General features: G+C 52.7%; 1 protein-coding gene across 1 annotated transcript in view; it reads left to right on the top strand.

Moving 5' to 3' along the window:
* LOC111045964 (COBW domain-containing protein 1) overlaps window positions 1-12283 on the top strand; it is a 186375-nt gene that overhangs the window by 7005 nt on the left and 167087 nt on the right. Inside the window, exon 5 of the mRNA XM_039421806.1 lies at window positions 224-261. Coding sequence (XP_039277740.1) covers window positions 224-261 — 38 coding nt within the window. The remainder of the gene's footprint in view (window positions 1-223; window positions 262-12283) is intronic.

Below are 12283 nucleotides of genomic sequence, written 5' to 3'. Positions count from 1 at the left end.
AGATTTATAAAGGTGTTTTCATTAACGACCTTGTTTTCAACTGAAATAAGTACCTTGTAAAAGACCACAATAATTCATGATCATTCCTTTTATTTTTAATTATCTAGAAGTTGTCTATGAATTTATAAAAAATATGCTGCAATCACTAAACATTTTGAAGTATAGTCCTTTGAAGTTATTTCGCTCTATATTTATTTCATTGATGAACTTTGTTACTTTTTAGGTATTGTCACAGTAATCGACAGCAAAAATGGTCTTAAGGTGAGTGTTCCACTATGAAGCATGAAGTGTACTTGATACATTATAAGTCTGTCTATGTTTAATCTATCTACGGTAAGTAATAGAAGTTACTTCGGTGTAACTTGAGAAAAGTACTCATTTTTTCTTAATAACCCTACTCAATTTTTTCCTGTAGGCAGCACTCAGCTTAAAATTAATAGCCTATTCCATCTTTTGAATTAGCAAAGAATATGTCAAGGTTTTATTAGTTGAAATAATATCATTCAAAGTTATGTCTTAGGCTCAATGGCTTAGGATGTTGGCAGAACTGAGCTGCCTTGTTATTGCTTAAATTTGTTAGTGCGTATTTTTCATTAATTTCCAGTGGTTAAGGTTGTAATTAAGTTGCTAGTTGTATTTAAGTGATTTATGAAGTTCTAGTGTACCTGCTGATAATATCCATTCTGAGTAGATTTTTGCCCACACCTGTCTCTATCAGAGTTCCCAGTGTCGCTCTGGGCCGGCTAAACTCAGTCGGCGACTGGGGAGGGCCGCGGCAGGGGACGGGAGTCTCGGTGGGGCGTCCGTCAACCACCCTCGCTCGGGTTGGGGGTTGAAACAGGGCTTGGAGTGCTTTGGAGGAATGTTTCCCTCTTTTAGGAAAGAGGGGCCGTGCTTTCGCACTGCCAAACAGGGTTGGTCGCGGAAAGAAGGGAACAGGAACCTTGCAGTGTTAGTCGTGAGAAAAGGGCTTCGTGTCGGGACTGAGTCCTAGTCCTCGGGCACCGGGTGTCTTCCCGGGTCCGGGTTGGTTGCGGGGCTCTGGTAAAGGCTTTCCCTGGCCTTCCCAGAGGTCCTCTTGTGATCCCGCACTGGACCGGTGCGCTGCGGCGGCCAGCACTCTGGACTTTCCTAAGTCCTACTGGCCGGGCACTAGCTGTCCTCCCGGGGTCCGGATCGGCCGCGGAGTTGCGGGAAAGGCTTTTCCTGGCCTTCCTAGACGTCCTCTTGCGATCCCGCACTGGACTACTGCGCTGCGGCGGCCAGCACTCTGGACTTTCCTAAGTCCTACTGGCCGGGCACTAGCTGTCCTCCCGGGGTCCGGATCGGCCGCGGAGTTGCGGGAAAGGCTTTTCCTGGCCTTCCTAGACGTCCTCTTGCGATCCCGCACTGGACTACTGCGCTGCGGCGGCCAGCACTCTGGACTTTCCTAAGTCCTACTGGCCGGGCACTAGCTGTCCTCCTGGGGTCCGGATCGTCCGCGGAGTTGCGGGAAAGGCTTTTCCTGGCCTTCCTAGACGTCCTCTTGCGATCCCGCACTGGACTACTGCGCTGCGGCGGCCAGCACTCTGGACTTTCCTAAGTCCTACTGGCCGGGCACTAGCTGTCCTCCCGGGGTCCGGATCGGCCGCGGAGTTGCGGGAAAGGCTTTTCCTGGCCTTCCTAGACGTCCTCTTGCGATCCCGCACTGGACCAGCACGCTGCGGCGGCCAGCACTCTGGACTTTCCTAAGTCCTACTGGCCGGGCACTAGCTGTCCTCCTGGGGTCCGGATCGTCCGCGGAGTTGCGGGAAAGGTCTTTCCTGACCTTCCTGGATGTCCTATCTCGCCTCGATGCCCCACTGGTGGCCTACCAATGGGGAGTCAGGTTTCGACCAAACCTGACGTGTTGTCGTTGGTCGAAACTGGCAACCCGTCGTCCAAACAGGTTAAGTGTCGTTTAACACTCGCCCAAACGAGTGTAGAGCAGTGGAGTTCACTGTGTGAGAGGCTAATCAACTTTAGCCTCGACACAACTCCCGGTCGCTGAAGAAATCGGAGTTCACTTAGTACTGGTGTACTGTGACGTTGCTAGCTGCTCGCTGCTTCCTTCTCACCTCTCTCGACCGCTCGACTTGGCTCTCCGAACTCGACTGCCTCTTGCTGGCCTTTCTCGAGCCTCCCTCAGTGACCGAGAGGGAGGGGAGAGAGGATGCGCAGCAACGCTGAGCGGTAGGCCAGTGGCTGGCTTGAACGTTGACCCCTCAGATTCTATGAAAGATAGCCGAGCGTCGAATAAATGAGCCCTAAATTCAATGCCTTTCTCTAGTTACGATATACATCGTGACACACTGTTCCTACTAAGGGAAGGGGGGGAAAAGAGAGGGGGAGGAGAGGGGGGGGTGAGGATGGAAGGGGTAAACGGCAGACAGAAGGTCCCAAATGCCTGAGTACATTCTGCCGCCTCTCCGCCGGTCAACATAGACCGAACATAAACTGGGCGCCAGGTTGGTTCCTCGCCAACCGGTGGTGATGCGTCGGCACCATCCGAAGAAATGAGCAAGCTACCCGGCCAGATCCTAGGCCTAGCTTCAGAGAAGATCTTGAAGATCTGCGCCGTGCTTTCGCACTGCGTTGAGACGCCGTGTTCGCACACTGCAAGAGACCGCCGTGTTTGCACACTGCAAGAGGCCGCCGTGCTTCCGCACTGCGATGGGGGACGCCGTGCTTTCGCACTGCAAGAAACGCCGTGCTTTCGCACTGCAAAGGACCGCCGTGCTTCCGCACTGCAATGGGGGACGCCGTGTTTGCACACTGCAAGAGGCCGCCGTGCTTCCGCACTGCGATGGGGGACGCCGTGTTTGCACACTGCAAGAGGCCGCCGTACTTCCGCACTGCGATGGGGGACGCCGTGCTTTCGCACTGCAAGAAACGCCGTGCTTTCGCACTGCAAAGGACCGCCGTGCTTCCGCACTGCAATGGGGGACGCCGTGTTTGCACACTGCAAGAGGCCGCCGTGCTTCCGCACTGCGATGGGGGACGCCGTGTTTGCACACTGCAAGAGGCCGCCGTGCTTCCGCACTGCGATGGGGTCGCCGTGCTTTCGCACTGCAAAAATAAGGACGCGGTGCTTTCGCACTGCAAAAATAAGGACGCGGTGCTTTCGCACTGCAAAAGGAATGCCGTGCTTTCGCACTGCCCGGGGCGCCGTGCTTCCGCACTGCCAGGAACACCATGCTTTCGCATCGCGAAAAGGACGCCGTGCTCCCGCACTGCAGAGTTGCCGTGTTTTCACACTGCCGAGGACGCCGTGCTTCCGCACTGCAGATGAGAGCGCCGTGCTCTCGCACTGCCAGGAAGGGCGGGTAACACAAAAAAAAACGAGGTGAACACACCTCAGACAGGTTCTGAGAACCTAAGTAGCATTGCAAGGGAAACGCCGTGCTTCCGCACTGCAAAGAGTCGCCGTGCTCTCGCACTGCAAAAATAAGGACGCGGTGCTTTCGCACTGCCGAGTCGCCGTGCTTCCGCACTGCCCAGGACGCCGTGCTTCCGCACTGCAGGTGAGAGCGCCGTGCTTTCGCACTGCCGGGGAGCGCCGTGTCACACTTGCAGGACACTGCCGGGAAGTGTCGTGCTTCGCACTGTACATAAATGGACGCCGTGCTTTCGCACTGCCGAGTCGCCGTGTTTTCACACTGCAGAAGGACGCCGTGCTGTCGCACTGCAGGTAAGAGCGCCGTGCTCTCGCACTGCCAGGAGGGACAACACAGGGTACACAAAACACACAAAAAACACAGAAACACAAAAAACACAGAAACACAAAAAACACAGAAACACACAAACACAGAAACAAATCGCCGGGCTTTCGCCCTGCGGGCCGTGCTTGCGCACTGCGTGCCGTGTTTTCACACTGCCGCGGTGTTCCCACACCGCGAAGGTGTGCGTCCGCGTAATGACAATCCAGACACTCACTGACCGATGTGTCATGCTTGCGCACGACGTTCGGACGAGCTCGCAATCTGGCTGCAGTGTTCCCACACTGCCTTGGTCAAGCTCGCGCACTACCTTTGCCGGGCTTTCGCCCTGCGGGCCGGGCTTTCGCCCTGCGGGCCGGGCTTTCGCCCTGCATGCCGTGCTTGCGCACTGCGATGGGGGACGCCGTGCTTTCGCACTGCAAGAAGCGCCGTGCTTTCGCACTGCAAAAATAAGGACGCGGTGCTTTCGCACTGCCAAAGGAATGCCGTGCTTTCGCACTGCCCGGGGCGCCGTGCTTCCGCACTGCCAGGAACGCTATGCTTCCGCATCGCGAAAAGGACGCCGTGCTCCCGCACTGCAGAGTTGCCGTGTTTCCACACTGCCGGGGACGCCGTGCTTCCGCACTGCAGATGAGAGTCGCGGTGCTCTCGCACTGCCAGGAAGGGCGGGTAACACACAAAAAAAACGAGGTGAACAACACCTCAGACAGGTTCTGAGAACCTAAATAACATTGCAAGGGAAACGCCGTGCTTCCGCACTGCAATGAGTCGCCGTGCTCTCGCACTGCAAAAATAAGGACGCGGTGCTTGCGCACTGCAAAAGGAACGCCGTGCTTTCGCACTGCCCGGGGCGCCGTGCTTCCGCACTGCCAGGAACGCTATGCTTTCGCATCGCGAAAAGGACGCCGTGCTCCCGCACTGCAGAGTTGCCGTGTTTCCACACTGCCGGGGACGCCGTGCTTCCGCACTGCAGATGAGAGTCGCGGTGCTCTCGCACTGCCAGGAGGGGCGGGTAACACAAAAAACGAGGTGAACAACACCTCAGACAGGTTCTGGGAACCCAAATAACATTGCAAGGGAAACGCCGTGCTTCCGCACTGCAATGAGTCGCCGTGCTTGCGCACTGCATGTGCCGGGCTTTCGCCCTGCATGGCCGTGTTTCCACACTGCCAGGAACGCTATGCTTCGCATCGCGAAAAGGACGCCGTGCTCCGCACTGCAGAGTTGCCGTGTTTTCACACTGCCTTGCTTCGCCGTGCTTGCGCACTGCATGTGCCGGGCTTTCGCCCTGCATGGCCGTGTTTTCACACTGCCTTGCTCGCCGTGCTTGCGCACTGCTGTGCCGGGCTTTCGCCCTGCATGGCCGTGTTTTCACACTGCTTGCTTCGCCGTGCTTGCGCACTGCATGTGCCGGGCTTCGCCCTGCATGGCGTGTTTTCACACTGCTTGCTTCGCCGTGCTTGCGCACTGCATGGCCGTGTTTTCACACTGCCTTGCTTCGCCGTGCTTGCGCACTGCATGTGCCGGGCTTTCGCCCTGCATGGCCGTGTTTTCACACTGCCTTGCTTCGCCGTGCTTGCGCACTGCATGTGCCGGGCTTTCGCCCTGCATGGCCGTGTTTTCACATGCCTTGCTTCGCCGTGCTTGCGCACTGCATGTGCCGGGCTTTCGCCCTGCATGGCCGTGTTTTCACACTGCCTGCTTCGCCGTGCTTGCGCACTGCATGTGCCAGGCTTTCACCCTGCATGGCCGTGTTTTCACATGCCTTGCTTCGCCGTGCTTGCGCACTGCATGTGCGGGCTTTCGCCCTGCATGGCCGTGTTTTCACACTGCCTTGCTTCGCGTGCTTGCGCACTGCATGTGCCAGGCTTTCGCCCTGCATGGCCGTGTTTTCACACTGCCTTGCTTCGCCGTGCTTGCGCACTGCATGTGCCGGGCTTTCGCCCTGCATGGCCGTGTTTTCACACTGCCTTGCTTCGCCGTGCTTGCGCACTGCATGTGCCGGGCTTTCGCCCTGCATGGCCGTGTTTTCACACTGCCTTGCTTCGCCGTGCTTGCGCACTGCATGTGCCGGGCTTTCGCCCTGCATGGCCGTGTTTTCACACTGCCTGGGGTCCGTGACTACTCACCTACGGCTTGACCCAAGCCCGTTGACCGTCCGGGAGGCGCACTCGGATCCTCGGACGGCCGGCGCGAGGGCGCCTTCCGGGGCGGAAGGATTGGTGGGTAACCTTCCTCACCGTAGGCCGATCCCCAATGGTGATTAGGGCGAGGCCTCGTCCGCAGTCGGTGGTAGACAGGCGAACTGCCGGCGGCAATGATGAGTCTTCCTCTTCTTCCTCCGAGGAGAGTTCGAAGACCTCGGATTCGGCCGGGTGGACGGCAGCGGCGGGACGGGGAGGTGACGATGGCTGGCTGCTGATAACCGGGAAACAGCTGGGACCCCCTGGAAGTTCGCGGGGTTCGGTGGAGGCTGCTCCCCAAGCCTCAGTGAGTCCTCTTTCTCGTACCCAAACGGGGGTAGGGGCAGTCGGGGTCGCAGTTGTCGTTACGGCAGAAGGAGGGGTCGCGGGGCGGACAGCCTCCTCAGAGGTCCCGTATGCGGGTGAGATTGAGAAGCCCCCGCCTCCTCCCTCGAGTAAGGTGTCCTCATCCTCCGTGGGGACCTCCGGGACCTCCATAGGGGTATCAGCGACTGTAGAGGACGATGGCAGTGGAGTGTCGGCCCGAACTGGACTAGGAAGAGGTTGGTGAGCAGGCTGAGTCACCGTGACTACAATGTTGCGGTCGCGGCTCGTCCGCAGAGCGGGGAACTCCTCGAACAGCTCCCTGGAGGCAGCCTCTACCATGCTATCCACCGGCGGAGTCCGCTGCTGGAGGAGCCGGAGTAGCTGTTGACCTATAATACGCTCCGATTGCCACCGGGTGAGGCCTTCCCGGTTGTGTTGGAAAACCTGCACCTCCCATCTGGTGACGCAGCGCATTCTCTTCACCTGGCAATATTTAGCCATGATGGCATGGATGGCTTCATGATCGTCTGCCGATGTCTTGTGGCCGGGGTCTAAGATGGTGGTAGTAGCCTCTTTCCTGTTCACCACTGCCAGGGCAATACCTCCCCCCCGAATCAGAGGAAACCCGAGGAGAGTGTCTCTCTTTAGGTTCCTCAACACCTCCCGAAGTCCTTCAGGGGTTCGGTTCGCGTGTCGGGTGCGCAACGCCTGAAAAGGCGTGAACCTCGCCTTCTCTGTCACCGACAGCCGCTCCATTTCCCGCAGCACCTGATCCGTAAAGCAGGCCCGGAACGACGGCATTTTCTCCTCTTTTTTTTAAAAAAAAAGTGGTAGTTGAGAGGACTCGAAGGCGTAGACAGGGAGAAAGATAAGAGGTGGTGATGAGTGATGTTAAAAGAGAGCAGTTGGTGATGGCGTTGACCAAGTTTGGAGATAATAATAAAAAAAACACAAGTCTCACAACTCCAGGAAAAGCACCAAAAAAAAGAACTAGAATTCGGAGATGTTATTTGAAGTGAAAAACGTTGAAAGAAATAAAGATGCAAATCAAAAAGTCACTAGTAATAAGGTCGCTTTACTGTAGCCTGTCACCCGATGTTGCCTACACGGTAGCTTACAACGGACTGACTAAGTGAAGTTTGAGAAGCAACCATAAACGGGGAAAAACAGGAATAAACGGGAATTATTAGATTGCATAAAATGAAAAACAATGCAGGATCGGACGAGAATAATCTGTTTAGTAGACAAAATAAATTGATTATTTTATCTTATCGCTATGCGTCGACCGCTCAACAGGCACGTAGCACTGAAATTCAGATTTAACTGGCAGAACGGTATAATAGGAAAAATGTTGTTTCTCAATGCCAATTCCTATATGAGATGATGACAAGCCTTTTCTCATAAAATTCCTTATTAGAATTATATTATTGAAGATAGAAATATAGCCATAGAAAATGTCTACAAGCACAGGCCGTGGGAAACTCGGACCTGTCTACTGAACGTGACTAAATCACAATTAAAACAATAGCACAATAAAGCATAGACTACTGTAATACCAATACAGCTCCAGTTTCTTTCAAAACGAGATGAATTTGAAATAATGAAATAATGAAGATTTTATTTCAGTAAAATCACTTTATGGATATTTTCATTTTCAATAAAATATTGGAGAGAGATTGATCAAAATTTGAAACCAACAAAAACGATTGTAGTACACTATGACTTACAATCACATGCAACTTATTCAAATGCCATGAATAATCGGTTGCCTAATTACATGCAACTTATTCAAATACCATGAATAATCGGTTGCCGAATCACACACAACTTATTCAAATTCCATGAATAATCGGTTGCCTTATCACACGCAACTTATTCAATACCATGAATAATCGGTTGCTACATAATATACTTCTATCCACAGAAAAATAACTCCTGTTATTTTCTGTAACGTAATACATTTATTACCACGGACCCAAGCAATTATCGCCGGCTTTATTTTATGATCAAAATAAATATTCAATCCAAAACCTCATGGACAAATAATATTATTCAGAAAAAATCTGACAATTAATTTCCTCCAATGTTTATTATCGTTATACAGTTCACAAATTGTGGACGACAACATGATAAATGAAATAATTCAAATTCCATCTCTATGACCCGTGCTTGGCAAGGGGAATTGGATTAAGAGCTCTGAGACAATAAGATGGCGATATAGTTGGAGATGAAAATAAAAGCAACAATAATTTTTCGACTTTACAGAAAAAGCCTAGGAACCGCTTATCTGTTTTAATTGAACTAGGATGGTTGAGTTGCCATTCAGCTTAATTTCGACTCTGTTAAAACAGGACCATTTACTCGAAAGAAAATTGTTATGAATGCTACCTTTAAATATAGGCCTAATGTTCACATATTTCTCTGAATCGAGAAATAATTATTTCATGCTCCAATATCAGGCTAGTTTCAACTATTCCAATGCTATCAATTATCTCAAACCCCATAAATAAACGGGCTATATTTCCAAATATATTTTCCTCCAAATTTTAGGTATTATTTCTCCTCCTGGTCACTCACCTTACTGCTGCTGTTGAATTACTCTTCCCCGATACTCCATCAGCGAGTGGGCAGCGACACCCGGCTTACTCGATTCCTCCTGCCGTCACCGCTCTCCTCCACACTGGCTCCTCCATCATTGTCCTCTCCGCCGTCGCGGGCGGCTCGCATTCCGCTGCCGTCCTCTCCATCTTCCTCCTCTTCTTCCTCGGGAAGGGGCGGCAAGATTTTTATATCCTTTACATGAACCGTCAGCATTTTACCAGCAGCTCCTTTCAGCAACACTACAGAGGCGCTCAACATTTTCTCTACCTCATAAGGCCCAGAAAATTTTGGAGCTAGCTTAGCCGCAAACTGGTTCACTCCAGACGAGAGATGATAATCCCTCTTGTACACCAACTGGCCCGTCCTCAGTTCCAGTGGTCTTCGCCTAAGATTATAATACCTCCTGGTATTATTATAGGCCTCGTTTAGATTATCTAAAACGAGTTTCTGTGCACGTTTCAGTACTTGCAACCTCCTCAGCTGGGCTGCTCGACTCGTGCCTCCATCCTCCTGTCGAGGATCGTCTTCCTCCTCACCACAAGCATCTCCTGGTGCTCTCAACTCTCTTCCGAAGTTGAGGAAGGCAGGAGTATACTTAGTGCCTACATGCACCGCTGTATTCATGGCGAAACAAAATTCCTCCACATAGCGATCCCAATCCGCATGGTGCTCGCCCACATAGAGCTGTATCATAGTCTTCATGACTCTATTAACCCTCTCCGTAGGGTTGCAGCTCGGTGTGTAGGGTGGGGTATAGAATAATGTGATGCCATTCTCCTTACAGTATGACTTAAAAAGTCTACTTGTATACTGTGTTCCATTGTCACATATAAGCAGCTTCGGCACCCCAAATTTGGTGACGACGAGCTCCCTCAAAGCTCGCGCTACGGCATTGCTGTCTGCCTGAGCTAGCGGCCGAGCTTCCGTCCACTTCGTGAACTGGTCCTGAAATACCACCAGGTATTTATTCCCCCTTTTCGAGCGAGGTAGCGGACCTACAATATCGGTGCTAACAGTCTCCCAGGGTCGCACCACTTTCCTCTGGCTGTTCATCTGTCCGTATGGAGGCCGCTGCTCCACCTTATGCTTCATGCACGTCTCACAGCGCCTCACATACTTCGCGACGTCCGCATACAGGCCCGGCCAATAATAGCGACAGGCTATCCGGTGATAAGTCCGGAATACTCCTTGATGGCCCGCTGTCGGGGCATCGTGGCTCTGCTGAAGTATCTCCCTCCTAGCACCTCTCGGAATACATAGCTTCCAGCCATCACTCTCCGGCGCATCAGGAGGTTGTTGACGGGCCCATATGTGACGATACAACGCCTCACCCCTTACCATATAGTCGGGGTATTTCTGTGGATGATGGAGTAGATTGTTCTTCATCCTCCTTATCCATCTGTCGTCTTCCATGACGATGGCGGCTACCGCTCCTGTGGGCTCCTCCTGACCTTCTGTGGACTTGCCGGCACGTCGCCTCCTGGCAACGCTCGTGAGAGAGCATCCGGGACCACGTTTAGCTTCCCTCTTCGATACTTGATGACCAAGTTATATTGCTGCATCTCTAAGGCCCACCTTGCTAGCCTTCCTGTCGGGTTAGGGATAGCTCTAAGCCACTTTAGAGCCTGGTGATCAGTAATCACTGTAGTCTCATACCCCTCTATGTACGGCTTGAATTTTCTCAGGGCGAAAATCACAGCCAGGCACTCCTTTTCGGTGGTAGAATACCTCAGCTCGGCCCCCTTGAGCCCTCTGCTTGCGTAGGCGATGACCTTCTCCTCTCCATCGACCTCCTGAGTAAGCACAGACCCTAGTCCATACTCAGAGGCATCTGTCTGGAGCGTGAACGGTAGTTCAAAGTGAGGATATGTGAGCACTGGAGATCTAGTGAGAGCCCTCTTTATCTCCTGGAAAGCTCTCTCCTCTTCTGGTCCCCAGTGCCACTTCACTCCTACCTTCAGCAACCGGTGAAGAGGTGTTGCAAGGTCCGAAAAATTCGGGACAAACCTCCTATACCAGGACGCCAACCCCAGGAAACTCCGGAGCATCCTGAGCCGCTGCGGAGTTGGGAACTCGTTTACCGCTCTCACCGTCTCAGGATCAGTCCTGAGTCCTTGCTCCGTCACTATATGTCCCAGGTAGCGTAGCTCTCGCTTCAAGAACTGACATTTCTCTTGATTGATTATCAAGCCAGCTTCTCTCAGCCTACTGAACACTCTAGCTAGGTTCAGCATGTGAGCCTCCATCGTTTCTCCTAGAACGATGACGTCGTCTAGGTAAGCAAAAGCACAAGGCTCCAATTCCGGCCCAATTACTCGGTCCAGGAGGCGCTGAAATGTAGCTCCAGCCGAGTGTAGACCAAAGGGCATCATCCGGAACTGGAACAGCCCTCTTCCAGGAACCGTAAACGCTGTAAGCTGCTTACTCTGCTCCTCCAACGGTACTTGCCAGTAACCGCTCTTCAAGTCGATTGAAGAAATGTACTTGGCATTCCTCAATCTATCCAAAATGCCTGTCATATTCGGCAAAGGATATGCATCTCGTTCAGTGAGTGCATTAATCTGCCGGAAATCGATACAAAACCGCATCTTTCCATTAGCCTTCTTCACCAAGACGATTGGTGAACTCCATGGGCTACTGCTCGGCTCAATGACCCGCTGATCGAGCATACTGTCCACCTCCTCGTTTATCACCGCTTGCATAAGCGGGTTACGGGGATACGGACGTTGTCGGAACGGCTCAGCTCCTTCCTTCAGCCTGATTCTATGAACCAGGAGGTGAGTCGCACCTGGCACATCTCTGAATTTTATCAGCTCCGTCTCCAGGAATTTCTCGAACTCCTCCCTTTCTGAAGCGACTGCTGCCACCTGTCCCACTAAAGCCGGAGGTAATATCATCCTCCTCTGCCTCAAATCGAGTTTTGCTTGAATCGCTCTTAAATGACTTAATCCCAAAATCATTTCGGATTCTAACTCTTTGATCACTGCCACTCTCCAGTAGACTCGTCTACTACACACCTCGGCAGTCAGCTTCAGCTCCTCCACTACGGGAAGCTTTTCTCCAGTCACCAAGATCGGTTGATGACTAATTGGTTTCACCTGGCAATCGCCAGACTCCTTCAGTCGCCTTGCTGCCTCTCCAGAGACATAGGACGACTCGGCCCCGGTGTCGACCAGTGCATTCAGCCAGACATCTCGGACACGTACTAGCATGAAGACGCGTGTCTCCTGAGGCTGTGGACACCTTCCTTGCCTCTCTATCGGGGCTGCACCGGACTTCACCTCTCTTCCTCGGGCCTTCGCAGCTTTCTGGGTAGTTGTAGCACTCTTCTCCCCGAGTTGAGGCTCCCATTCCGCCGTGCGTGCGCGGGTGTCGATTTTCACCCTGTGCTCCTGCAGGAACTCCATGCCGAATAAAAATTCGGGGGATAATCCT

This window comes from Nilaparvata lugens, chromosome 2, assembly GCF_014356525.2.
Source record: "Nilaparvata lugens isolate BPH chromosome 2, ASM1435652v1, whole genome shotgun sequence".
NCBI classification, from domain to species: Eukaryota; Metazoa; Arthropoda; class Insecta; order Hemiptera; family Delphacidae; genus Nilaparvata; species Nilaparvata lugens.
This window is presented reverse-complemented; position numbering and strand designations above follow the sequence as displayed.